This window comes from Oculina patagonica, chromosome 12 (assembly GCF_052425735.1).
Source record: "Oculina patagonica isolate OP01 chromosome 12, crgOcupat, whole genome shotgun sequence".
In the NCBI taxonomy this organism is placed as follows: domain Eukaryota; kingdom Metazoa; phylum Cnidaria; class Anthozoa; order Scleractinia; family Oculinidae; genus Oculina; species Oculina patagonica.
This window is the reverse complement of record NC_135769.1, coordinates 15460562-15488395: the sequence shown is the minus strand read 5'-3', so window position 1 is coordinate 15488395 and position 27834 is coordinate 15460562. Positions and strand designations below refer to the sequence as shown.

Below are 27834 nucleotides of genomic sequence, written 5' to 3'. Positions count from 1 at the left end.
TAGCCCAGAGGTCGACCCAGAGGTCCCGATCCCTGGCGCAGACCAGAAGGATCGCGGCCTCTGGGGACGAGATTGGTCATTCTCGGTATACTGATCAGCGGAAAATGTCGCGGCACATGCGTGGTTTCCAGTAGCAACGCGCGCCAGGCTAAAACTAAAATCACAAGAAACAAGAGTTGTACTGATTTTGTACTGTGTTTTTTTTGTGAGTGTGTTGTTCAGAACCAAACGCCATGGCTGAAATAGAACCTCTCGAGCTTCATGCAATCATTGGATTTGCAGGTTTGTTAAAATTGTTTAGCCCAAGCTTCCTTTTTGCGTATACAGTAATGACTTGCAAGAGAATCTTACGCACTTCATGCATGTGAAATGTCATTACATTAAAGCTTATAAAAACAACATTTTACAGGTGAAGTTCCAGGCGGTCTGTTGGTCAACTGCGACAGAGAGCACCTTATCTATCCACTTGGCAACAAAATCGTTGTAGAGGAAATAAAAGAGGACAAAAAGGCAGCTTCTGGTACCGGTAGTAGAGGATCGGCGACAAAGGTGAACAGTAAAAGCAAGAGTACACCAAATGATCGAAAGATGCGTCAGAGACTACTGTCGGGGCAAGGCGACAAAGGCCTGGCAGTTTCTTGTCTGGCGGTTTCCAAGAGTGGAAAATATCTGGCATCTGGTGAAAAGACTCACATGGGATTTAAAGCTGATGTCATTTTGTGGGATTTTGAAAGGGGCACCATAATACATACACTGGATCCTTTGCACAAAGTGAAAGTGGAAGCACTGGCTTTCTCTCCAAATGACAAGTATTTAGTGTCTCTTGGAGGACAGGATGATGGAGTGTAAGTTAACAGATTTACTGAATGATGTTGTTCATGCGTGATAGTAAGATTATCATAAAGGTTGTCATTTGTGTACATGTTTAATAGCACACAAACAGCAAACATTTACCTTAATAATTTTGCTATTGCATGTGATTTATTAGAATTCAACACCAAACTTTTTTCTTTAAACTGGTCACAAGGTGGCAAATGTGGATGCAACAACTTTCTCAGCCAATCAGAACTAAAACCAAAACCAATATCGTGACTCGCTCGCGCACGTTTTCCCGCGCTTCGTACCAGCTACATGTATTTGCTTCGTGTTTTGATTGGTTCACTGGATTGTCTATGTCCTTTGTGATTGGCCAGAGTAATTACTTTGGTTTTGGTTTTACGACACTCAATTGAAAACTGCTCTACCCACTTTCTCAGCCAATCAGAACTAAAACCAAAACCAATCGTGACTCGCTCGCGCACGTTTTCCCGCGCTTCGTACCAGCTACATGTATTTGCTTCGTGTTTTGATTGGTTCACTGGATTGTCTATGTCCTTTGTGATTGGCCAGAGTAATTACTTTGGTTTTGGTTTTACGACACTCAATTGAAAACTGCTCTACCGTTGCTTGCATCTAAGCGTGAACATGAGCCGCCGAAACATGATCTAATTGGGTATCAAACATGGCATGTTTCGTCATGAAACATTGAAGTTTAGCAGACCGTAACGGCAACTTTCACGCTCAAAATGCTCACCATAAACACTGAGAACAGGCGACACTTTGCACTAGAAGTGATTCAAGTGAACCTGCAAATGCATATCGACACAGATCAGGATCAATTTGTCGAAGGAAGTCTTGATATCCAATCTTTCCACCATTTCGACTGATTCGAAACCGGAATGTGTTGAAGTTCGGCGCGAAAGTTGCCGTTACGGTCTGCTAAACTTCAAACGTTTGATGACCAATCATGCCACGTTTGATACCCAATTAGATCATGTTTCGGCGGCACGTGTTCACGCTTAGATGCAAGCGACGGTATTTGTAAAAATGATGTCATACCTGCACGCATTGTTCCACTAGCCTTGAAGTGGTGTATTAGACATACATGTATGGTACTGATGACCTTATTTTAGCATAAAGTCAATATTTCCCTCAAGTGTTAAGGGTACATTTCTTCATGAAAGTCCTTTCTTATTGTGCATAGTATTGTTGTGTGGGATGTCAAGTCAGGCTCAGCCATTTGTGGAAGCGTTGCTGGAGCTCCAAGTGCTGGTTACACATTTGCAGTGGCTTATGCTAACTTAAATGATGAGATGTTTGTCACTGGTGGAGAGTAAGTATAACTGTTAAATTTGTAATTTTTCAAACTTAAGCCAAGTTGCCTACATGTTTTCTGTGGTGAAAAAACAAACCTCACAGAACATTATATAGTTTAAAGTGCATTTCAGGTCAAATTGATTTCAAACTAGTTTATTTTGTATTTTCCTTTATTCCAAACACAAACCAAACTAGCTTGAAATCACTTTAACCTAAAATTCTTTTTTAACTACAACACAATGTTAAATTTTAGCCCTGGGCTGGTTGTTTTGAAAATAAAATTATTACAATTGAAGAGCTGCGGGAATAAACGGCCCCTGGACTTTCTGACTAAATCGAACATTATCGAAACAGCTCCAAATTGCGCATGCAGGTTTGTTTACGTGTGCTAAACACTGTCCTGTGTTGCATTCGGCTGGTCTTTTCTTCGTTTTTCAGAAATTATGTATGCAAAAAAAAGGCATTTTGCAAGCTTACGTGCTCCCAGTCAGCTAGCAGACTGAGTTTTCCAACGCATCGCGTGTACATCTTTCCCTGTAGGGTTTTCTAAGCGTCTACGGAAGACGAGAAACCATTTAACAAGCATTTCTTCGACTCGGTGCGCATGTCTTTTGTTGATTTGAGTAGCGTAGGACTGGATACTGCATTGTGACGTAAGGTCACATGTTAGAGGCGGAAGAGTTTGAATTAAGCGAAATGGCGTGTCTGTGAAAGTAAAACGGAAAAGTTTATAGTTTTAGCTCGATTGCGGCTGCCAGGTGGTTGAAGGACATCATTAAGTCTGAATACCCGCAAGTTTACAGCATCGCTCGAAGAACTGAGTGATGTTTCTGCCTTTGTTTTGTACAACAGCGCTGTTTAGCGCTTCGGAAAAAACGTTGCAAACAAGGTAGTTTGAGCCTGGCCGCATAGAAGGCCTAAAACAAGAGGTTTCTTGCCGGGAACTTCGTCAACGCGAGTTTTACAGGGTCCGCTTGGGTTCTGCCGCGACAAAGTTGCCGAGAAGTGACCTGGTTTTAGACTTTAAAAAATTCTTTATAGGTTTGGGGGGGGGGACCTCCCCTTGCAAAATTATTTTCTGTGCCTCATTAAATATTCATCAATCAATCAATCAATCGATTCGTGCCTTAGTTTATCTTGTTTTCGCGGGATTTTGTAGATGTGTGATGATGTAAGGAGTGGAGATAGAAGTGAGAGCAAGCCGGCGGCACTTAACTGAAAGCAAAACTAGTATAATGTGACAACTCGAGCAAACGTATTCAATCAACAATCAGTCTTTATTTCACTTTCACCTCAAAATTACAGCTAACGGTAACAGATTACAATAGTCTTGCCCGAAACAACAAAAAGAAGCTAACCGCAAGCAGACTGCAGTGAAAGCTAGCCGCTTGAAACGCTAACGCTAACCCTAACCCTTAAACTTGGGTTTAGCTTTTTAACCCTAAATTTGAAATGAAACCCTAGCGTCAGACCCTAACCCTAACCCTTGGGGTTTAGGGTTAAGCTTTTTTCGCTAGGGTTAAGCTAAGGGGTTGGGGCTAGGCCTGTAATCCCAAAACTTTAGCTGACTTCATCGTTTTGAGAAACAAAAGGTTTCCTTTGTTTATCGTTTGTAAAAGAAAAGACAAAAGAAGCCGCGCGAGCAAAAACCTTGTCTTTTTGCATGTGTAATTTTTCAAAAACGAAACAAAGACCAGTGAAATGAAAGACAGGACATTGTTAAGCACACGTAAACAAACCTGCATGCGCAATTTGGAGCTGTTTCGATAATGTTCGATTTAGTCAGAAAGTCCAGGGGCCGTTTATTCCCGCCGCTCTTCAATTATTAGACAGTAAAAGGAACTAAAGAGCACTCTGAAGAAGGCATTCATCTGGTACCATTGTTTGACTGATGTTGACTTGAAAAGCAAAATAGTTTACTTACATTTAGCCTGCTTCGCGCCGTTTGCCGGCGCTTCCCGCCGTCCGAGCGCTCTCCAAAAATCTCCCGAAAGCCTGTTCGCAGGCTAACTTACATTTGTTGTGTTTAGCTCTCTATGAAAACACCTTGTTTATTATTATACCCATTCTTGAGAACAATGTCCAAATAAGGCCTGAGAAGTCTTTTTCAGAATTCCCAATTCTTTGAATATCCTGGACTTGGAGTGATAATTTTCAAATAAGACATCATTAGCTATTATTTTTAACTTTTTAGAATTTTGTAAACCATCGGTATATTTTCATTCATCATAATTTTGTAATTTAACATGCTGTTGGATTTGTTAAATACACGTACACCATTATCATCATCATCGTCATCGTTGTCATTGTTGTCATCATCATCATCATCATTATTATTATTATTATTATTATCATTAAATGATATATATATTTTTGTATTATACATATAGTAATACCTTGCGAGTTTGGGAACTTGACATAGATAATCGCAAGATACGTCCTACAGAAGTTGCTATGGGACAGTTAAAACGGACAGTCAAATGTATTCAGGTAAGAAACATTAATAAGCATCAATTCTTGAAATTAAGAACATTCAGGTAACCTTGTCTGTGTTTGTAGATTTTTATATGGTTGCAAATTTACAATTCTTATAATCAAATTAACCTGTTTTTTAATGGCTAAACAGATGAGTAATGATGACAAACACTTCTACTGTGGAACTACCACTGGGGACATTCTTGAGGTAAATGATCTTAGTGAAAGGATATCATCTTTTTTTTGACAAAATGTGCATGAAAATGTAATTTCATACATAATACCATTTGATTACCCATACTAATTTAATGATACCTAAAATGTTTTCAGATCAATATGGGGAATAAATTGATGACTAACTATGGCCCTAAAGACAGCGAACGTTTCAGCCTTGGAGTGCTTGCTATCCGTATTCTTATGACTGGTGATTTGTTGGTTGGTGCTGGTGATGGAACAGTTGCCATCATCAAAATTGTTAATGGAAAATTCAAGAAAATACAGTGAGTTCAGCTTTTATCTACGCATTGACCATGCTACCAAGTTCTTTTTTGCCCACTAATGAACCAAAAAAAAACCAAGCAGCTCAATAATTTCTTCATCTGTAATATGAACAAGTTAGTTCAAAAAGATTTTTTTATTTTCCTAACAAAGAAAAATAAATGCTGAAAATTGCCAGCCCACGTAAATGCAGAGCTGCAAGCAATTTTTTTTTATTTTGAAAGGACATATGTCCTACTAAGACACCATCTTGGTCATACGAAACAAAATGGTGGTCAGACAGATTTTTATTCATCTTTGTTGTAAAATGATTTATGATAAAAAATTATCCGGACATTATGTCCGACCAGGCTTGGGATTTCATCGGACATGAGCAAATTTTGGTTGGCCAATGTGTGATGACTGACTGTTATTTGCAGCCCTGTAAATGAATAAAAAAGAAATGCAAATAATTCAGAAAAAAACCTGGTTAGCTTATCAAATTGTGTGTTTCAGTTCATCTGGACTGCTCAAAGAGCAGAAAACTATATTTCGAGTGAATCACATTTGCATATACCGTGGTTTTCATCTAAGAGTGGATATGTGGCAGAAAAACATGATCTCATAATCTCGTAAGCATGGGGGTAGAAAGAATGGATATCGATCCCCACCTTTAAAAGTACTTGTATGCCTCAGCCTTTAAATTTTACATGTGCAAGTGCTTTTCTTCATATTGGGAAACTGGATAATTTCCATAGGATGCTAGTTTGAATCAGCCATTGGAGAACATGTGTTCTGTCTTTTTTCGTGCGCTTGACCTTTGATCATCAACAGGGTGCTTACAAGCACCCTGATTATCAAGCAACTAAAGTGGATCTTGATATTTCTTTTCAACGATATCTAGACTTAACTAACTCATGGAACAGAACTGTACCTGGTTCCTACTTTTTCTTGGACTTTCCTCTGGCAGTCAAAAAGAAAACCTTTCTCTCAGATTTAATTTACATCAATATTTATATCGGGGGTATGTTTTTTTTGACCATGTTCAGGATCAACTGCTGATGGCCTTCCAGTACCTTTACCTCCAAGTTAATTATGAAGGTGTTGTTCTTGCCAGTATTTCATTCTCACCCTTGCGGTAAAACCTCTTTTCCTAATGGTGAAAGCATACTTTTTAAGGTTGGGATCGATATTTTTATAAAAAAAATCCTCAATATCTGTTCTTTCTACCACCATCCTTATGAAAGTTTGCTTAGCAGCTTTGAAGTTTGGCGGCGAAACTTGTCAAGTTTGCAGCCAATTAGATTATGTTTTTCCATCACATGTCCACGCTTAGATGAAATTGATTATTAATAGTAGATTTCTTCAGTTTCAAGCTGTAGTAAAAAAATATTGTGCAGAGATTATATTGTGCAAGTTAGTTGGCTATACAGCTGTATATAATATGATCATATATAATTAGATTAATTGACAGCTGTCTTTTTAAAAATTTATCTTCTGAAGAAAGATTGGCCTAGCAGTCTTATTCTCTTACACTATTCTCCAAAAATGTTAGGTCTGTCAAAGTAGATGGTGGAATAACATCAATAGCCTTGCGAGGCCAAGGACATCAGGTGTGTAACATTAAACTTACTTGTTGTATCACTATTTGTTACAAAAAAACGTTTCTTAGCTAGTCAACAAGTGCTTATAGGTGTCTTGATTCAAAATTTCATGTATTACTGAATTTGATGGCAACAGCTCTGTCTGGAAAATTTCAATTAAAGTGACCCCTCCTTTGTAGCCATTTCCTCTGTATCCTCTATGCTGTGACATATAATGGCCAATAGATGAGCTTAAAGAAAGTGCCTTAGATATAACTGGGCCTTTTATGATTCTGTGATGGAATCTGTGGAAATACTTACTAACCCAAGTACTTACCAAATCAAGATACTAAGAAAATGGAGGGAGGAGTGGGAGCAAAATAGTGCACTCAGCCAAACTTCAGCATGAAGCATACAATAAAAAAATTGCTGCACATCTGCACACAGCTGGGACATGAAGTATGAGATGCCCCCAGGGGACTCCAGGCTCCCTCAGATTTTTTCCTTTTCTATATGGGAATAGATTCCTACATTTCATTTTGACCAGCTTTTAAAAATAAAGCCGGAAAACGAAAAATTTCTTAATTTTGAGCCCACAATTCAAATGGGGCTTGCCACCTGAGGTGTGTAAATTGTCACCTCAAACATCAATTCTTCTGACCTTAAATTGTCTTGGCCTGTTATGTTTTTACTTCAGCCAGGTCTCTTAATTTTAAGAAATTTCCATCCAAAACGGACCTGTTAAACTCCAATCTACTACCTTAAATCAACTTAATAAGGTGTTGTTACTTTGTAGTTTTTTGTAGGAACGAAAAACTCGCACATGTACCTGTTCAGTTACAGTACATTTGAAGAATATGTCAGGATAAAGACCTGTCACTGCTCTCCAGTCAATGATGTCATATTCCCTTAGTAAGTCAAATTTACTGTTAAGCCAAGTGATTGTAGCCAGACGTTTTTGTTTAGAAATTGAATACACTACAGTGGGTGTACAACACTACTTAGTTCCTAGTTGACTAGTTGCTTTAATTTCATTTTTTATTGTTGTTGTTTTTTGCACCAAGTGCTTTGTGCGACACTTGGTTGGATTGATCTAGCAGTTTGGTTGTAGTACCCATTTCTACCCCTAGATTGAAGGTGACAGTCTGCAACATTGTATTTTATTCTTTCGGGGGGGCCCGCCGCCCCATCAATTCTGGGCCATTTTTTTGAAACATTTTTGCCCTTTTTTTTTTCTTATGTTCATAATGTTATTTGCTGGTGAAGATGCAAACTACAATACATAAATTATTGCATATACCATAATTCTAAATTGCCACTGCAAAGTAATAGTTCCTTATTAATCAGAAATACAAGAGAACATTAACTTACAAGTTGCATCACACACACACGAAAGCCAGAAAAAAAGGTAGAAGAAGCTTTGGCAGTGTGGGTCACTTTTGCCCTAGAGCAGTCTTAGTCTAATTGTTCATTGGAAGACAAAGATATGTGCAGTTTATAAATTTTGACTGGCCTGTGTATTCAATTTCAGTAACAGTTCAGACTTGATTCTAACTTGTTCTAAGGAAGAAATCCGTATTTGGTCAACACAGACAAACCAGGAGTTGGTACGCATTACTGTTCCTAACATGACGTGTAATGCTATTGCTATCATGCGCTGTGGAACAAGCATCGTGAGTGGTAAGGACTTTAGATAAAATGAAGATATCATACCTGTGACTGGGAAAAGGGGGGGGGGGAGAGGACATGGACAAACCAGGAAGTGGTATGCATTACTATTCCTAACATAACGTGTAATGCTATTGCTATCATGCATTGTGGAACAAGCATTGTAAGTGGTAAGGACTTAAGACCAAATCAATACATCATAGCTGACTTCTGGAGTGGGGTTTCAGACCCAACGCCTTACATTCATATCTAGTCCTTTGCGTAGCTAAAGTAGTGAATTTATTTGCACTTTATCCCATTGAATAATGGTTTAAGGGTCACTTTCTCTCTTATTTGTTTGAAGATTATATTGTTCAAATGAATAAGTGAATACATGGTCGCCTGTCTTGTCGTTTCCCATTCTGGGCATTTTCAGGCCAGAAATCAAACCCATTTCCAATTTCAGACCAAGATGGCACAATCAATTCTTGACCCATTTTCTGTTTAAAATACAGTAAAAACCCGCGTGTAAGACCTGCTTTTTTAGAGTTTGGCAACAGGTTCTTATATTTTGGGGTACTTACTGGCATTTTTTAGCTTCCCTGTGCAATTCTTGATCTCTAGACTCCTTTTTGATAAAATACAGTTATTGTATTATAAATAAAATAGTTACCAATATAGAACCTTTTGGGGTATAAGGAAGCAATTCTGCCAGGAGGTTCTTAATTTCTGTTCTTACACGCGGGTTTTTACTGTAGCTAAAAAAACATACACTGATAGGCACACACCAACCAGGAATTTAGGTCGAGTTTTCTTTCCACCATAGATTGCAGGGCACAAGACCTTTTACTAGTCCTGGCCAGTAGTATGTGACTAGTTAAATTTAGCCAGTCAGTGTCAGAAAGCTCTGTCCAAAAGCTTTCGCCCGTGACTTGCCATCACTTGCCTGATGGGCCGCAAGTCACTTGTTTGGACTTTACTGTGGTAGCTGAAGTCAGACCACTGAGAATGGCCTTTGGGCTAGCGGCACACGACGGCTCCAGGCTCAAGACCAGCTAAACAGAACCATAATATTGCCTTTAAAAATGTTAAACAAATAAAAGTTACTGAGAGAAAATACTAAATTATTGATAAGTTATAACTTATCAACTTATCGTTGATATTATTAAGATATGCAGGGTTGTTTGACAGTTACGGTCTCTGAAACCTTCTAACGTTCTGTTTCTGCTTCTGTTATCGTATTCAGGTTGGGATGACGGCAAGATACGATTTTTTACGCCAGAAAGTGGCAGGTTGCTATATGCGATAGAAAACGCTCACAAGAGTGGTGTCACAGCTGTAACAACCACCGATGACACCAAAAATATCATCAGTGGGGGAGGGGAGGGTGAAGTACGTGTTTGGGAGAAGATCGGCAGCACATGGAAAATGAAAGGATCCGTTAAAGAACATACAGGTGACTACTACAACAGTAGCAACAACAAACAGACAAACAACAAATAAAACGACAACAGTTAAACACAGCAGTTGTTTCTTTTTCTTAACATCTCTTCTATAAATCAATCATTCCTTCATTTATTGTTGATTTGTCGTTTTTTCTAAAGAATAGTTAGCGTCCAGCACTTAATTCTATTTTTAGTTTCATTTTTCTTGACTCTTTCGCCCTTTTTGACCATTACAACGTGTTCTGACCGATCAAAGCAAAGAACATTATTAGTACGGAACTTTGGGCTTGGGTTTCTAATTGGCTCTATAATCACTGTTTTTGGTTTCATTTGAAGTACCCTGGTTTGGGAGCTCACGCCTATTTGAGCTTAAACAATTGCTCCCTTTGTCCCCAGCTCACCCAGGCTTCGTCTAGAGTTTTCGTGAAATTCTAATGAAATATTATTCAAATATGTACGTTAATTTCACACTAACAGTTTGTTGATATTTTCCTTCTCTTAGCTGCCGTTACATGCATAAATGTTCGTTGCAACCGAGTTCAACAGGTAACTTCGTTTCTGAACCATTTTAACTTTAGCCAAATTTCCTTTGACGAGCACGGTTGTGGATTTGCAGACGTATTTTATTTTTAAGGGTACGTTGATTTTGACAACAGGTTTTGTCACCTCATGACTCACATTCCACTGATTTGTTTTCCAGTTGGAGTGCGTGTCAGCCAGCAAGGACGGCACGTGCATTGTCTGGAACCTAGAGTAAGTATGGTTGTTGTTGTTTGTACTGGAACTCAGCTATATAAATTTTGTTTGCGCTCACTGGAAACAGGAAAAGAGGAAGAGAAGGAAAGAGAAGGATGAGGGGGAAATGAACAGGCTATTGTAGCCTTTGGAATTTATAATATCTTCTTTGACCCAGTTTCAAAATGGTGGCGTTAATAGATCTTTTGACAAACAGAACAATGCAGTGAAGCCAAATTGAGCTGCCACTAAGGTACAAAGTTAACGTTTTCTAACCCTAATTCCTTGTTGCTAATATGCTGCTAACATGCCCACTGTTTAGCTGACTTTGTTCGTTTTTGTGTTTTTCATTCTCGTAGGGCAATGGGACGGAATGCAATCGTATTTGCCACCACCATGTTCAAGGCGGTCTGCTACAATAGGGAAGAAAGTCAGATAATCACAGCTGGAACTGACCGCAAAGTAAGTCACACTACTGAATAATTATGCGGTTCATACTCTACACACAAGGGCAAAATTGGACTGATTTGAAATTTTGATTGCTACACGAGCGCGACGGCAAGTAAGAGAGGATCTCTCTCGGGCAATATGGGAAAAGCAGTGGCCAAATGGTTAGCGTGCTTGTTCAAACCCTGGCTTGGGTCATTATGTTATTTTGTTCACCTTTGGCACGCCATACGCTGTCACAGCAAGGAAAAAGAAAAAAACCCATCAAGAACACGGGGACGAGCACTCTCACATGCCTCTCCCCACCCAGGAATGTAAATGCGTGCCAACGAACTGTTAGGTCAACATGAACAAAAAAATGCTTGAGGGTGGAGGGTGAAGGGTGGGTGGAATTAGCATTCCAAGCAGTGCAGTATAGTTCCTGTAATAAAATGTCACGTTGCTTCCTCAGTTCATTGGAGTGAGACAGGCGTTATTTAAAACCCTTTAACCTTATTCCAATCTACAGATTGCCTACTGGGAAACCTATGACGGATCTCAAATCCGAGAATTGGAGGGATCAACTCGCGGCTCTATAGACGGTATGGACATATCCACTGATGGAACGCACTTTGTTACGGGAGGAGCTGACAAAGAAGTGGTGGTACGTCATAATTTATTTATTGGCTTTTTTATCTTTTTTATTTTATCTCCGATAAACGTTTCCCTTTCGTAAACGGTCGATGCCATTTTTTTCGACACGGTTTTTACTTGAGTGTCGAAAGTAATTCGGGTTTGCTTTGGTTTTGCATTACTACGCTTAGTGATTGGTTAAATCCCTAACGCCACCTTCTCAGCCAATTAGACTGGAGGAAGTAAAAATAACCAATCGTGACTCGATCCTGCAAGTTTGCTTCGAGTCTTGCTTGGTTCCCTGATTGTTTGCGACGTTTACGGTTAGCCTGCGTCGCAGACGTAATCTAACCCCGGCTTAACGAAGGGTTTAGTTTCGTCTGCGGCGCAGGCTATTTACCGTTTGCCAGAGTAAGTTTTTTCGGAACTGAGTTAAAAACTGCTCTGTAATCAATCACGTCAGAACAATTGTCAGAGGTGGAAAAAGAAGCATTTGTTTGGAGAAGCGAGATAAGGGGTCTTTAGAATTCTAGGCACGTAATGTTTAATGCAACCGATTACATCTAAGTTGGAAGAATACGTAGTGCTGTTTCGGATAATAGGGAGCACAGACATTTTTGATTCATGGACGATGACTGGAAGACGAATGCAATTGTTTTAAGTGCTGGTTAACCCTCGCCAGTCATCTGGGAAGCCGTTGATACTAGTATTTAAAACTAAACACTTCGGACGAAAAATCGAGAATTCGCGTCTGGGAAACGAGTTGCTGTCCGTGGCTCAAAAACGTCTGTGCTTAAGCTCTCTAACACGGATTTGAATCATCAGCCAATCATATCACAGGAATTTTCTCTGAGTTGTAACAAAAACCTTTCTTGTCAGGTGTGGAAGTACAACGAAGGACAAAAGACGCACGTTGGAATAGGACACGCAGGGGGGATAGGAAGAGTGAAGATTTGTCCAAACCAGAAATGGATTGTTTCCATAGGAACGGATGGCAGCATTCTGAGATGGAAATACCCTCACTAAAAACATAATCACTTGTTATTGTATAACCATGCTATTAAGTTTTATATAAGAACTGTAAAAGTTGAAGTGTATAGAAGCATTTGATTAAAAAGTAACATGCTTTCCTTCAGTTGAGCATGTGTAGTCACATTTTCAGTAAGCACTGTTCTCTTTGTAATTCTTTTCTCTCTGTTTTGACTAAGGGTAAATTTCTCTGTGAATTAGGACAGTGCTTATTTTTTTTGGTGTTATTTTATTTAGATGCCTTTGTAGTTTTCGACTGCTAAATTAAACATATTATTCAGATACGAGGTTTTAAAGTGTGTACAGATAGATTCTCTGCACAAATTGAAGCGTTTTGCGAAGCGCTGTTGTTATTTTCGCAAAACATTTAACTGTTGCTATGTCTGGGACATGCATGTCTTGAAAGGTTGGAGTTTTAATCTGACACTGCTTTCAACGTTTCGACGTCGAATTCTTTAATATATATTTTCTCTGTCGCGAAATTTTAATTATTTCCTAGTAAAAGGTAGATGTTAGGGGAGACACAATATTCTATGTAAAAACGGTGTGTTTTTGTAATTAATGCCACTTGTCACTTCTGTCGGGTAGCATTTGCATCAATAATCATGTATAGTTTTAAGGTTAATAAATGTTGTAGCCTTATTGAGAAAGTCTGGTTTTCATCATGTATTTCTTGATATTCTTCGAATACCAAGAAAAGAGGTCATTAGATGATTTTCTCTTGTCTTAGATTGTACCCATGGGCTTTGTTCAAGCGAGTGAAGCTTTAAAGTCTTACGTGTTAATAAAATAGACCTTTCTACATTGGCAAGAATTTATTAAGTGGATCTAAAGAAAATTAAGCTTAAATGGCATTTGCGACAGCAAATATTACATAAATGATTGTTTGAAGCTAATAGGGATTTCGGACAATACTTGAGACAATATGTATTTTAAAAAAAACAGCCTCAAACCTATTAATTGGACCATCACTTGCAGTCAGTCAACTAATAATACTTCTCTTTGTGCTCTCTTAATAATATGCATACTAGTTATGCAACGCTTTCGGGTTCTCTGTTTGCCTGGGGTTCTTGGATCCCGCCTTCTCGTCCGAGCCTTAGGCGGGTGTTACAGAAAAAAGTGACAAGGGGAACCTAGTCGGGTGTGTATACTATTTATGAGTACGCTACTACTCGGTCTCGCAGCGCACGATGGGAAGGTTGGGTTGAATACCGTCGAATATACACGGCTTTCCTGTATTCTGATTGGCTGTATTTTCTATGGCATGGTATAAAAAGTAATACACCATGGAGTTTTCCAGGTGCCAGTTTTCAATTAGCCAAATTTCGTTGACATGTACACGATAAAGAGTCTTTTAGATGCAACTCAGTTTTCTTGAAGTAATATGTCAAACACAAGACAGTGTTCCATCGGGATATCCAAACATCGAGAAGACATGCAGTTGAAAATACGACGCGCATCGGAGTACTTTTGACGAAATTCAAGGTGCTTGGATAGCCGATGAAACACTGTCGTGAGTGTTTGATACATCTTTTCAATCGAAACAAAAAGTAAAGAGTAAACGGAGAAATAAAATCGTAAAACTCTATGCTAATTAAGATCGGGTATCCAAACCTTCACGGTTACGATTTTCTTTGTTTTATCTTGATGAATTGTTTATGAGTTTGAGAACGATATTTCCAAACTCGTTCGACCCACACTTATGTGTTTCGATGTAACTAGTGTTTTTGCATACAAATGCATTTCATTTAATAATTAAAAACAAATGATATTAAAAAAATTCCTCCAAACACAAAGAAATGTAGTCTGTTTCTTGCAACGGGTTCAGTTAGTCTTCATACATCACTACTGCATTCTTGAGCTAAAATTAAAAGAAATCTGTTTGAGCTGGTTAAAAGGGTTTTGACAGTTGGAGTCCAATTGTTTTGATCCTCATTTGTCATTTTTTAATAATTGTTTTCTTTATTATTTTAATTAACACAATGGTTGCCTTAATTTATCTTCAGTCGGTTAGCTGTGACAGTTTTAATTAATCCTGTCGCATCCATTTTTTATGTTTTGCTCAACCCTAACTCATGTTGTAAAATAAAACTTTCCTCAGATTTACACTGAACCAAATCTTCATTAGCTTCCCACTAAATGGCCAACTGTTTAAACTACTTCGCCGTTAACCATATTTAAGCATTTCCTCCTCAAATTATTTTAAACAGCAAAATATACTTTTTAAGGTGTCTTTGGCAGCTTGTCTGATCCCTTGAATTCTCCAGCAGTACAATAGAGGATTCAGAGAGGAGTTGAACAAAACTAGAGTTCCACACCAGTAAAACGCTGCTGAAAGATTATCGTCCCAGCCGGTGTATCTGCCAATAATCTTCAGGCAAACATACGGGAGGTAACAGATAGAAAGAGAGGCATACACATAAAGAGTGCTGTAGAAAGACCTTTTGTATGACGCCATATTGAAGCAATAGTCTTCTGTATTCCTTTTATGTTCTCTTAAAGATGGTAGATTACGGTCTGTTTGGTGAAAAACCTGCCTTGTGCTTTGCTTGCGAATCGAGCTGTAAACCAGAATACAGCATATTGAAGAGATAAGCGCGCAGAGAAAAATTCCGCCGTAAGTTGCACCCAGATAGAGAGGGTAATTCCAAAAGTAGGCTGATGACATGACCGCGCTTAAAATGTATGAAAATACAAGAGTCATAGTTACTCGCCGTAGCGTCACAGTTTCTCTGTATCTGAATTTCAAGCGCAATGCGAGAAGACGATCCACACTAATGGCTGTCATTGTCAACAGCGAAACTGCGCACAAAAACACCGACAAAACGTTATGAGTGGCGTAGAGTGCTTTGTAAAAGTTGCTTGATTCACCTTTCGAATTCATCTCGGCTAAAAGATATGCCAGGTACAACGGATGGCCGATTAAACCAACACCAAGATCAGACAGAGCTAAGCCCAAATACAAAGCTTTAGACGGAGCATGAAGCGAAGAAATCTTGCGGAGAGAAATGCCGATCACGATGTTTCCAAACGTAGCCGTAAACGAAAGCAGTACATTGAGAACGGAGTTTCCTACGTATGATATCAGGAGAGCGTTGAACAACTTTGAAGCAGCAGAAGAGTTGCTGAAGCTCTGTTCTGCCATGACGTGGGAAGAATTAGCTATTTTCTGTCGCCGACGTTTACTTGTGAGATTTTAGCGCATCCGCGTCACAAGTGCAGAGCCGGAACAAACTTATCATGTCTGACTGTGGTTTCCCTCCCGGCGACTTCACCTGGCACAAGACTGAGGAAAGTAAAACGTTTAATCCAAGCCGGTGAACCGACCACTGAAATAGAAGAATTATAAATTTTAATCATAGTTTGAATAAAAAAAGCAACACATATAACTGCGCAAAACTAAACGATGCATCTGTTTTTTAATTTTCACTCAAACGTACCGTACAAAAGTTTGCCGATGATACTGAGTTCCTGTTTGAATCAGTGTTTGGTGGTTCCCTAACTTAAAAACAGCTGAAAAGTTTCGACCGCTAATGCAATATGGCTTTTTTATGTTAATATCTCTCCTTATTCTAAAATATGCGATGTCACGTTATAAATCGACTCACTCGAAACAATTTTATTCCTTTAGCCAATCAAAAAACAGTCCAGGGTGACTTAATATTTTCGTCTTAAAAAAAACCGCATGGATTGTTCACAGAGAAGAATTACAGAAAATGCAGCTAAAAATATCATGAAAACTACATGCAGTCCGTCTCATATAGAGTTTTAGTGGAAGTGCGAGTAGAAACAGTAAAAACGGTATCATGGAGCCCTGAAAAGCCGTTTACGCCAAGGGAAAAGTTCACATTGTGATACCGGAACAGTTTTGTCGTATTCACACAAACGCAGGTGCTCCGTTCTTTCTCCGGATTCACCGCTTTAGTGTGAACAATGGAATCAGTTTAAATGCCACACGAATCCAAAAACCTCTAACAGGATAAATCCGAAGTGACATTTCATGTAAAACTTCTGCTCTGGTGGAAAAGTTGTGTCAGTAGTAATGCTCTCAGACTGTTGTTGTCTTAATACATGTATAGGGGAAATGTGATTGGCATCTATCAAAATTTGAATTTTTTTGAATAAAAGGGAAAAACGTTATTTGAAGATCGTATGATTGATAATCATTAAACATTATCAGGCGACACAATAAACGTTTTTCAAAACAGACAGAAAACACGTATGTTGTATATTTATCATTTGACAGTTTTTTCCCACCATTTTTAAACAGTTGTGTTGAGCCTGACCCAGGCTTGAGCCTAGGCTTTTAAGGGCTCCGTGGCATGCGCGCCCCCCCCCCTCCCGCCCCACGCGTCGCCGTCACTGTCCGCCCTCTCCCGGTTCCTCCCACCATCCGCTCCCCTCTGTGGTCCGCTCTTCGGGCTCGTCACTCTCTCCCCTCTCCTACTTGAGCCGTGTCTTCTGGGTACTCACGTGAGAAAGTACGTAAGAGTACATGGCGAAATTCAAATTGATGTTCAACCAAATTCAGCGATGACGTTTCTTGAAAAGTTTATCCCAACATTTTCAAAAACCGTCTCAATCTTCGACCGCCGAAACAATCCTTTTTCCTTTCATTTTTCGTTTGTTATTTTCTTCGTTGGCGTTTTCTCCTAACAAACTATTATTTTAAGGTAATTTAAACGGCGCGGAAAATGACGCTAAATCGCAATAACTTCCTTAAGAACCGTACGCCTTTCAGTGGTTAAAAATACTCAAGTGTGGTAGTATACTAACTATAGTCAAAACGGGTGTGAGGGAGGCTTTTATTACTTGAAAAGGTGGATGGAAAATTTTTTTGATCCGACTGTTGTTAAAGCTCTGAGTAAATACTCGGCAATAATGTCCTCTTAAATAAAGGGGTTTCTCCAAACCAAATTAGCGGACTTAAGCTTGAGGTTAAGCTCTTTTTAAATGTGATGTAGCCAGTAAGAAGTTTATTGTTTTCACCATAAAACTGATAACAATAGCACAGAGTAATTTTTGCGGGTATTTTCTTTTTTCCCCCGAAATTGTCCATAATAATGATTGTGCGGTTTTTGCCGGCGAAGTTTGCCAGACTAAACATTTTTCCTTACCGACAGAGCTGTGGTATGTTGCAAAATGGCTGCTGTTAGTATTATACCCTGATGTTCTACGGTCTGTTATGTGCACTGAGAGAGTTGAGTTGCACTGTTGACATTTGATAATCTTTACATGAAAATATCATAGAAAAATCGCCCCCACCCTCTCTCCCACCATTAATACAATTTGAACCTCCCTCGTTTGGCCTTCGGGCTAGATATCCAACATGATTATTCAAAAGCTCACTGTCTCTAGTCACTCTCTAAATTGAAATCATTTAAAATTATTAATCATGAAAGTTCTCCTACCATACAGTATATATCGAAATATGGCTGAAGGCTTACGATAAGAGTTTGAGGCATATGTCAATTTCAAAATGAATTTCAACCTGGATTTGAAGTAAAGTTAAAATTTGCACATAGTAAAATAGGGGATTTAGAATACTTAATCAAATTCAAATAATTTACAGCTCCACTCCTTGTTTAACTTCGATAATAAATAGAAATGACAAAAATTAAGATCTATAAAGCCGAATTAAGACAGCACATGTTGTATGATCATAAATAAAATCCAAAATAATTTCTATCCAGCAAGGAGTACTGAATGCGCGTATATTGGCAGTTTTGCAAATAGCAGAAGAATAGAACTTAAATAGCATACTCACGCGCTATTCAGACGCCTTTCTCGTCTTCATGTATATGCCGGTGGTTTTCTCAGATAATATGAGGAGTTTTCAGTTGCACAGACACCAGCTAAATGACAGGTGTACAAACCCAATCGCTATAAACACTTCTACCTCATAACAACGCCTCCTGCTGGCAAACTTTCAAAGAAATGTTTTTTTTTTTTCATACCCGCCTTTGGTGGTTTAAATAATAATTAAACTGAAAGAAATAAAGACTGCCCATTGGTCTCGCGTATGGGGCTTATTTTTTATGTCTATACTGAATAATCGAGCTTCCTCATAAACTCATTTTATAATTTGACGTTTTTCAAACAAGTTATGGTTCCGTGTCGCTTCTTTTGAATTAAGGTTTAAGCCCATTAGGGCGCTTGCAATTGCTTTGTTTAGCTGTGTATAGATAAGCCGCAAAACAGGAAAATAACTACTGGCTTGTGTCATGTTAAAGAGCCTTAAAATAGTACTGAACGCGTATTAACTAACAAGTCAGTGGCAAATAGGCTGCAATTTTAACCGACAAAGCACAATTTACACAGTTCATGCCATCTTCAGCTAGCGCTGTTGAACTGAACAAACGACAAGGTTTTTTTTAAAAAAAGTGAGGAAATGAGAAATTAAATTTTACAGTAAATTACTTTCTGTCTAGTAGTGAATTTGTTTGTGTCTAGGGCTTCATGCTATTTTGAACATCTTCCGATCACTGTTAAGCAGATTGTCTTAAGCTATTACAAACAACACCCAAGATGATTGGAAATCTAATTGAGTAGTGGGCAAATTACTTCCTAATTTAATTTTCACTTGGTAATTTTACAGTTTATCTGCAATTTTGTACGCAAATTACATGAACTGATCATTAATTAGCAATTTTTCCCTTCAAAACAAATTCAATCGATGGAGAACATACCTAAAAAAATTGATTTGGGATTGTCGCATTCTCGGGCTACCCAATTGGAACTACCTTCTTATAATTTCCAATAGCATTCAGTGAAGCCACTTTAATATGGGAGCTTTGACACCTTGGTGAAATTTGTTTATTATTCATTTTATTCATCATTTAGATTATTAAAATTACTTCGAACGAACGTGACAAGTTCATATTAAAAACAGGAAGGATAATTCAATTATTTAAGACTAAATATAACCAGTTTAATTCGTCAAAAAATGCGTGTATAAAAAGGAATAAGTTTCTTTCCAAGTCGTGTGCTAATCTCAAAGCTCTCATTTATCTCGTTCCCACAACAAATCTGGGAACGTGACTAAGCCTTCACATGAATTACTGAGGCTTTTTCGAAACTAAAGGGAGCAAACAGAGTTGTCCTATCATTCTGTCTTTATTTTGTATTGCTTGAATAGTGGAACGAGAGGAGGACTGGGAATCGTAGAGGACGACGGGAAGAGAGAAATCGCAACTCACTCTTTCCCGTCACTCCCTGCGTGCACTGTTCTCGTTTCTTGGTTACAATAGTGAAAGCCTTTGAAGCGAGGAGGGCAGAAACGCTCTTGAATAAATTTTGTGTGATTAATGAATGAGGTTTCTACGAAAGTGAATAAACTGATCAAATATATAACTCTCTTTAAAAAAAGCGAGCCATACGTCATAGATTGTAAACTTGATCACTGCAAGTTTCCACTCTGGCGCCATATTTGTGGTGTCATAATAAATGAATTGGAATGGCAAAATATTGCGGTTTTCCAGCTGCAATCAAATGCGCAGTACAAAAAAAACTGAAAACTTAAAATGTATTATCATTTGTAGAAATGGGCGATCATTTCTGCTTTTTTCTACCATTGTATTTAAAAGGCATGTTAATTAGCAGTGGATATTCAGAAGTAATTTGGTTTTCAGATGCATCTGGAGCCTGAGGATTTCAGTGAACTTAATTTTGAGTAATTCAGTTTCAACAACATGTTTTCTTAGCATTATTTTTATACGCTTCGTTTTTGTGTCTAGTGCGCCGCCAGCCCGCCCGTCCTCGCCCCTCCTTCCTCCCTCCCCTCCCTCCTTCTTCGCCTCCCCCCCCCCCGCCGCCCCGCCCGCCCCCCCCCCTACTCCTCCCCCTCTCCCCTCCCCCTCTCTCCCCTCCCCTGTCCCCCGCCCCCCCTCCCCGCTCTGTCGGCTCCGTCTCTCGTCCCTCCCTCCCCCTTTCTTCCTGCTGTCCTCTCCTCTTCGCTCTCGTACGAGCTCTTCACTCTGCACCCACATCGTGCGGACCTATTTTTTAAACAAATTGACTGATTAATATTGATTAACTTTCACCTGATATACACCACAACAGAAAGAAAATTCATTTTACTATCCCCTTTGTTTTCAGTTTTCAACCTATATCAAAGAATGTGACAGCTAGTCTGTATGCGTTATCGTTACAGGTTGAGCGCTAGTGACGTGACGTGAACGTTATTCCAAGAATGATACTAATATCAGTTTGCTGAAGAGCCTGCTGAAGAAAGGTTGTGAACTTTACATCATGAAAACTCAAGCCATTATCGTGAAAGCCTTCTTCACGCTAACACTTTTTAATGTCGGTATGTATCAGTTGTTATAATTTCTTTCCTGTTATTTGTCCTCGAAGACGTAGATGAACATTTCTCTTTCAAGTCATCACATGCGTTGTAAAACTTTCGTGTCCAGAATCGAATATAGTGCAGTTCTTGCATGCAATTGTTAATTAACCGGCACACAGTGTGTTAGATTGGCAGTCACGAGACGAAGCTAACTTTAAAATTCTATTAAAATTTAAGCACGTTCCAGACTCAAATGGGACATTCCAAAGATTAAGAAAGTTCAGCTGAAATTTGGCAATATTTCAGATTTTTTGACGGAAGTTGTTTTATTTCTCTTGATGTGGTTGATATTCCACTATATAACTCATTTTCCACTAGACATAAAGTAGATTCGCTAAAATAACTTTTTTCAACTGATTTATTGTGAGAATTCGAATGGCAGAATGCGTGCTACGATTTTATTGAACGGCTTTAGGTTCGAAAACAAATCCTTCATAAGGTGCCACTGAAAAGTTTAAACAACCACACTTTTATAATATCAGTATATGGTATATTAGCATAAGAAAAACAGTCATTATAGTGACTCACGCATCAGTTGCTCTCTGACTTAGAAAGAGGAAATGGCTTTTTTACAAAAGTTTTTGGAAAAAAAAAAAAATAACAAAAGGGTTCTAAAAAAACACATCATCCTCTCCTGTCGACACTGAAAAGGAAATTTAACAAATTGCCGCTGCAAAAGTCAGCTTCTTCATTCCGGGGTAATAAAATAAGTGTTCATGAAAGATTTTTATGGTTGAAAAGAGAAAGAAGGAAATTGAATGGCAATCCTCTTTACTTAAAGAACTGAGTTGATTTCACGGGCTGGGTGAAATAACGGCTCAGTCATTAAGTTACTGATCAAGTTTTAGAGAAAATTCATCATTGTCTTACTGTCTTTGATATTGTGTGTGATATTGCTACATTTGATATTGTTGTGTTTGATTTTGTGTATTATTCACGAAACATCTTACCATTTGAGACGAACTGATTTCATTTTACCAAGGTTTAATACCGTACCTTTAATATGGGAAACACTCCCTCAAATATCTAGGGCCAAACTGACTGTGGAATAAACTCTCCAAAGATGATAAATCATGTAAAATACTCTTCAAGGGACACATACTCTGAAAGAGACATAATCACATTAATGGATGATGGTTCAGGTTGTAACGGTTGCCATCTATGCAATAATTAGCTTAAATGATCTCTCTTTTAAACTTGTTAGTGTATAATAAGCTCAGTTAGAGAAAGAAGTTTGTATTCTGTATTTCTATATTAGATTATAGCCTAATGGTCCTAGTTAAATATTTTTGAAGTGTCCCCTATTAGTAGAAGGGCCTTCCCTCGGCATTTTAAGTTTGACAGATGAATAAAGTTCTTATCTTATCTTATCTTATCTTGTGGCGCCCTGTATTGAAATTCTTGGTGGGGTTTGGCTGCGACACCGCGAGGAAGTGACTAACATTTCAGTCTATTTAGCAAAATACCAACAAGAGTACACAACTATGCACTTATCATCAGTATTTTCAAATAAACAAAGAATATAAAATCAAACAAACACGCTTTGAAAAGGAACGACCTAATCATTACCGACTAAAATAAGGAGAAAAGTAATAATCTCGAGTTAAGGGCAAAATTATATAAAGCCCAGTTGGAAATTGGCGGATAGGTCTTGTCAGCAGTACAAACGGTTCGAAACGGTCTAGCCTGCGAGCAGGCTCTCTATTCGGGGGCAACATGAATCTCCTGTAATTCATCTAGTTCAGTCTCAAAAGTGCACTTGTTTGCCAAACTGCACGATCCAAATAACCAATCAGGTCACACAGTAATTATTGTATAATTAGATAACCGTTTCATAACCTTTTGTTTTTTATATCTTCCCACAGCTCAATCCCTACAATGTTACTCGTGCGTTAACATGTACAAGAACATAGAATGCAGCGCTAACAATCCCGTACGCTGTGGTAGCTCCAGCGATAGGTGCGTAACGGCGAGCTTTTCCTACAAATCAAACGAGACAAGGCACGGAGAAGTAGAGACGTTTTACCGAGGATGTACAACTGCAGCTTCATGTGAAACCGCCACAGCTCCGTGCAAAGATAACAACGAAGCAACGTGTGATTACAAGTGCTGTGCTGAAGATCTGTGCAACAACAGTGCCCGCCCTTTCATTAAGATCGCGGACCTGGTTACCCTAACTTGCATTGTTTTATTTTTAAATGGTCGAAACTGGTAGATAATTACTTTTACTTGTGTACGTGTGACATCTTAGACCTTTAAATGTCATTTGCAATTCCTTTTTGTGGTCAGCTAACCATATGTAAAATAATAGGCTTTCCCTACTTTTAAGGGACTCGCGCTATATATAGGGAAAACAACTGTCTAAATGCACGTGCAAAATGGCGTAAACAAAAGTAGTCATGACTACGCTGGTGATACGGTTATCATTTTTATAAAATTGCTGCCCTTACTAACAAGTAAAAGCTAACCGCAAGCAAATCTGGCAGACGTCTAGCAGACGTGGCACTAAAAACGTATTTTAAAAATAAAAGCTAGCTGGACAGTGAGGAATTATTAATCTGGTATCCGTTAATTTACTGGCAGTTGACTGGTTTGGATATAAATCTTTACCTGCCATGTGTAGTGCGTGGACCACCAAGAGCAACGAAAGCCCAAAAAAAAAATGTACAGTATAATCGAGTATAACACTTACTACGATTTCCAGTTGAGTACGACGCGAACAAAGTTTGGTGACGAAGTTTCAACATAACAACGGCATTGTTGTCAAGGGCAAACTTCTCTGTTACCATTGGTAACAAATTTGTTTTTGTAACTGCCTTGCTCGACAATCTCGATGCTTAAATAAATAAAAACACTACAAATATCGTCAGCAACACTTTATTACGCTTTCAAATAAAAAATATATACACAGAGACAACGATAAAAGAAACAAATAACGAAATATATTATGCCTTAGCTGTTTTATATCGACGGTAACAGATCTGTGTTGAGAGTTGACGTTATGTTTAACGTGCGTCACTTTACCTTCCTCGTTAGAGTTACTGTTCAACTGAAATTTTATCGTTTTCCAACTCCAGGGATTTTCTAGCAGCTTTAAGAATTCCTTCAGCTTTTAAATAATATATCTTTCTCAAGTGCAAAATGAATAATTCGCGAACTGAAATGAAGAACATTTAGCGTTTCGTAAAGCTGACAAAAGCTAACACTATTTCGGATCGAAATTTCAAAATATTAGCCAATCAAAAAATTGCTCAATTAAAACTGACGCCATCTTGGATCGAAATTAGCCAATCAAAAAATTGCCCTGTTTCCCGAGAGGTCCTCCTTGTATAAAATAACTTTGGCGGTCAGTACCTGTAACGACAAGTTACCAATGGAAACAGAGAAGTTTGCCCTTGACAACAATGCCGTTGTTATGTTGAAACTTCGTCACCAAACTTTGTTCGCGTCGTACTCAACTGGAAATCGTAGTACATATTGGAGTTTCAGGGTGGTACAACACTAGAGCGTTAGAATCGAGATATTTTGGTTGCTTGTATGTCGTCCAACCGTTAGAAAACGTATCAGCTCTTGTGACGTATTTCCTATTGTGATGAACTTTAGAAGCGCGCGCTTCATGTAACCTTGTTTCCAGGCGCTGGGAACGAATTTGCACGGCTGCGCGCATTCATTATTTGAAAGTGGTGTCCAAAAAAACAGTGCTTTCCTTTAAACGCATAAAGAAAAAAAGGAGACGTTTAGTTGAGAGAAACCATGAAAAGATTGATGAAATTTAACGCGTGTCAAAAAAACTTAACTCTCGAAGTCAAAAGTCAACGATCTTTCAAAATTAGATCGCGTGAGATTGTGATAGATCGCGTAGGGGAAGTTAAAGGAGAAGTACAGAAGTGCGCGGACAGGCGCTCGTGACCAGCGTTTGAAGTCATCGGTTATTTTTTTTTTTCATCCTTTTTTCCAACTTCAACTGAATTTTACTGAGAGGCCATTTTCTTGATCTACCTTATTGATGATTCTTTTCGCGGAAATTAAGTTTTCGCGATTTTCTTTATCGCGAAATTAAAGACCCGCTAAAACGTACTTTTAACGTTTTTTAACTCAAAGGAACTCAGTCACGGACAACTCATTTTGAAAAAAAACTGGCAAGTTTTTTCAAGTTTGTCAGTCGTAAGCCGTCTTAATCTTCGTCAGACGAAACCATCCATGGTTATTTTCGGGTTTTGATTACTCCTTTGTTGTTTTCCTACATTACACAACTATTTTTTTGGAAGTAATCAGAAAAATGACTTAAAATATTGTGACAATGCTGACCATGTCCCTTTAAATGCAATTTTTTAATATATGTTTTGGTTAAATCGCACAAATTAAGTCCCGCGAAGTATGCCAGTTTCATTTTTGCGATATTTACGTTCACACGAACATATGTAACAATAAAGTAATAGATACTGAATACAGATTGATCAAATTACTTTAAGGAGGCTCGATGTAGTTTTTTTAGCCGAAGGGTGGTTGTTTTGAAAATTAGAATTATCTAGGAAGCCAATGTTCGATTTTTGCCAAAATACACCATAATGATCAAATATGACCAAATTTTGATTTTTTACTCGTCACTTTGTCACAAAGGTTACCATGGCAACCATTGACGTTTTCTTTTGTTCTCAAACAAGCTTGGTTTTCTCGAAATCTAGACTGACACTTGGTATTTATTTTTTGATATGTTCAAGTACAGTAGATTTACTACCTGTGCTCAAAATTTTAGGAAAATCTGTAAGAGCGTTTTAGAGTAAAACAAGAATGAAGTTTTTGGTATTTTGTTATAATTTCTTACAATCGGCAGTCGATATATTTTAACAAATTAAAGCAAAAAGTCTTTCGCTTTTAGTTAATGGTCTTTGATGGTGTAAGTATTTATATTTCAGTGAGAGAAACTGTGCTCAAATACTACGAAACAATTTTAAGGCGCCTATTTTATATTAAAACGGTGTTTTTCTGAAAATTTCATTCTTGATTTACTTGAAAAGTAACGCTCTTACAGATTTTTCTAAAATTTCGTCAACAGTTAGTCAATCTACTAAACTTTAACATATCAAAAAATAAACACCAAGTGTCAGTCTAGATTTCGAGAAAATCAAGCTTGTTTGAGAACAAAAGAAAACGTCAATCGTTGCTATGGTAACCGTTGTGACTAAGTGACGGGTAAAAAATTAAAATTTGGTCACATTTGATCATTATGGTGTATTTTGGCAAAAATCGAACATTGGCTTCCTAGGTAATTTTAATTTTCAAAACAACCACCCTTAGTCTAAAAAAACTACATCGAGCCTCCTTAATTTAAAAAAATGGGCCGACGGGTTCCTAAAACCGTAAAATTGAGCATGTTCCAAACATCTATTAGAAAACGACCCACTCCACCCCCTCGGGAGACAGTTTTTCACCACCCAGCTCTTTTCACTTTTATCTATGATTATTTGGAGATTTGATCAAGGAGCATACACAACCTTGAATGATACGCGTACGCGACTTAGTTTCTCAGTATTACACTAAAATTTGTTTGTCAGTGCATGAGCTTTATACAGACCATTTTTTATCCCAATATCACTATAATTGTAGAAATATTTTGTGCTATCTTAAAAATTTTGAGTCAAAAACGACAGATGAATGATCGCCAAAGCTCTCTCTCTCCTCCTGCGACACAAATATAAATTTTGGCTGTCAAAAAATCTGGTGAAATCGAGTCAACTCGCGCGCCGAAGCCGCTACGAGGCTTGGGTACGACTTTCGAAACGGACAAAAATCTCCGAGTGGAGTAGGGAGAGAAACAGCTGCGCATGCCTCCTACCCACATTTCAATGCGAGGCGCCTCGGCTAATGTCACAATGGAGGACGAAAAGAGTTTGGTCTGGTAGATTTCTTTTTCTTTTTATTTCTTTCACGTTTAACGATCCTTCACTTTGCCGTTTGATTCTGACACTTTCGATGCAATAAAAGCACATCGTCGTGTTTCCCGGCTCGGGATTTTGGGGCGCAATTGGCCGCATAGCTAGTAAACACATCAAGGTAGTAACGGGGACTCGCTCTTCGAAAAGTCGTCGCAAGATTTCAAACTGCAAAGACGAAGAAGAAAGTATGAATGCGACAGAAAATGAAAGTGATCAGGAGGAAATGGACACGAAAGAAGGTATGTGTTTTATAACGGAAGTTTTCTACCTCGTTTAGACTTGCATAACGTTTGAATTGTGCACATCAAGGAAGCTACGATGGATTTCAAATGTTCTGCACACGCGTTTTCTCGTTAGATACCGGTGGTGGTGATTCAACGGTACCAAACGGACTTTCTTCTCCAAGCGAACCACAGGATGTAGTGATGGAAGAAGACACAGCGAGACCTGAAGGATTTATACGTTTTACCGTGCATAATTTCAGCAAACTTGATAAATCTACTTTGAGTGACCCTATATACGTGAGGAATTTACCATGGTAAGAAAATCAAATTGATATACAAGTTGTCAAGAACTACGAAATCGATGATCAGATTATCACATGAGTGTATTCTAAAGGCTCCAGTGTCTTAAATTACGAAAAGCCCGTCCCAGGGAAGAACATAAATTTTTCCCCCGCAATCTGTGAAGTTTATGAATTATTTATTTAACCGTTAATTTTATTATTTTTTCGTGTTGCTAATCTGATTATTATTGTTATCTCTGATTGTCAACGACGGAAATGCCTTCATGTATGTAATACACGTACACACTTTAATTTTGAATTAAGAATATCCCGAAAAAGCAGTATGTACATTGAGTGTGCTTGTAAACACAAAAAGGTTATTCCTCAATTTACCGCAATTAATAAGATACACGCGAAGCTCTTTGCATGTTATCTGCAGGGGATGTTGATAAAATCGTTA

The 27834-nt window shown here is 38.3% G+C and overlaps 4 protein-coding genes across 15 annotated transcripts in view; 3 read left to right on the top strand and 1 right to left on the bottom strand.

The window, feature by feature from the left end:
- The first annotated feature begins 122 nt into the window (after nt 1–122).
- On the top strand, nt 123–13236 carry LOC144633640 (cilia- and flagella-associated protein 52-like). Its single transcript, XM_078492479.1, has 15 exons — nt 123–282; nt 410–845; nt 2024–2152; nt 4527–4626; nt 4763–4819; nt 4942–5111; nt 6644–6701; nt 7468–7583; nt 8203–8351; nt 9565–9774; nt 10266–10309; nt 10464–10516; nt 10858–10960; nt 11454–11588; nt 12437–13236. The coding sequence occupies exons 1-15, from the start codon at nt 234–236 to the stop codon at nt 12581–12583; spliced, it is 1956 nt and encodes a 651-aa protein (XP_078348605.1). The 5' UTR covers nt 123–233; the 3' UTR covers nt 12584–13236.
- Nucleotides 13237–13845: 609 nt separating this feature from the next.
- LOC144631283 (histamine H2 receptor-like) lies at nt 13846–24500 on the bottom strand. 12 transcript variants are annotated; one of them, XM_078489675.1, is made up of 4 exons: nt 24408–24500; nt 21930–22036; nt 21462–21576; nt 13846–15915 (listed from the first exon to the last, which is right to left on the bottom strand). In XM_078489675.1, the coding sequence occupies exon 4, from the start codon at nt 15729–15731 to the stop codon at nt 14784–14786; it is 948 nt and encodes a 315-aa protein (XP_078345801.1). In that variant the 5' UTR covers nt 15732–15915; nt 21462–21576; nt 21930–22036; nt 24408–24500; the 3' UTR covers nt 13846–14783. The 12 variants fall into 12 exon arrangements, with proteins under 12 accessions (XP_078345801.1, XP_078345804.1, XP_078345806.1 ...); XM_078489678.1 differs by having other exon boundaries at nt 13846–15872; XM_078489680.1 differs by lacking the exon at nt 24408–24500 and adding an exon at nt 23544–23625.
- LOC144631285 (uncharacterized) lies at nt 20595–23479 on the top strand. The gene is made up of 2 exons (XM_078489686.1): nt 20595–20894; nt 22799–23479. The coding sequence occupies exons 1-2, from the start codon at nt 20837–20839 to the stop codon at nt 23146–23148; spliced, it is 408 nt and encodes a 135-aa protein (XP_078345812.1). The 5' UTR covers nt 20595–20836; the 3' UTR covers nt 23149–23479.
- A 2273-nt stretch (nt 24501–26773) lies between the features above and the next one.
- LOC144633601 (ubiquitin carboxyl-terminal hydrolase 7-like) overlaps nt 26774–27834 on the top strand; it is a 33391-nt gene continuing 32330 nt past the window's right edge. Inside the window, exons 1-2 of the mRNA XM_078492445.1 lie at nt 26774–27108; nt 27227–27407. Coding sequence (XP_078348571.1) covers nt 27057–27108; nt 27227–27407 — 233 coding nt within the window. The 5' untranslated portion in view covers nt 26774–27056. The remainder of the gene's footprint in view (nt 27109–27226; nt 27408–27834) is intronic.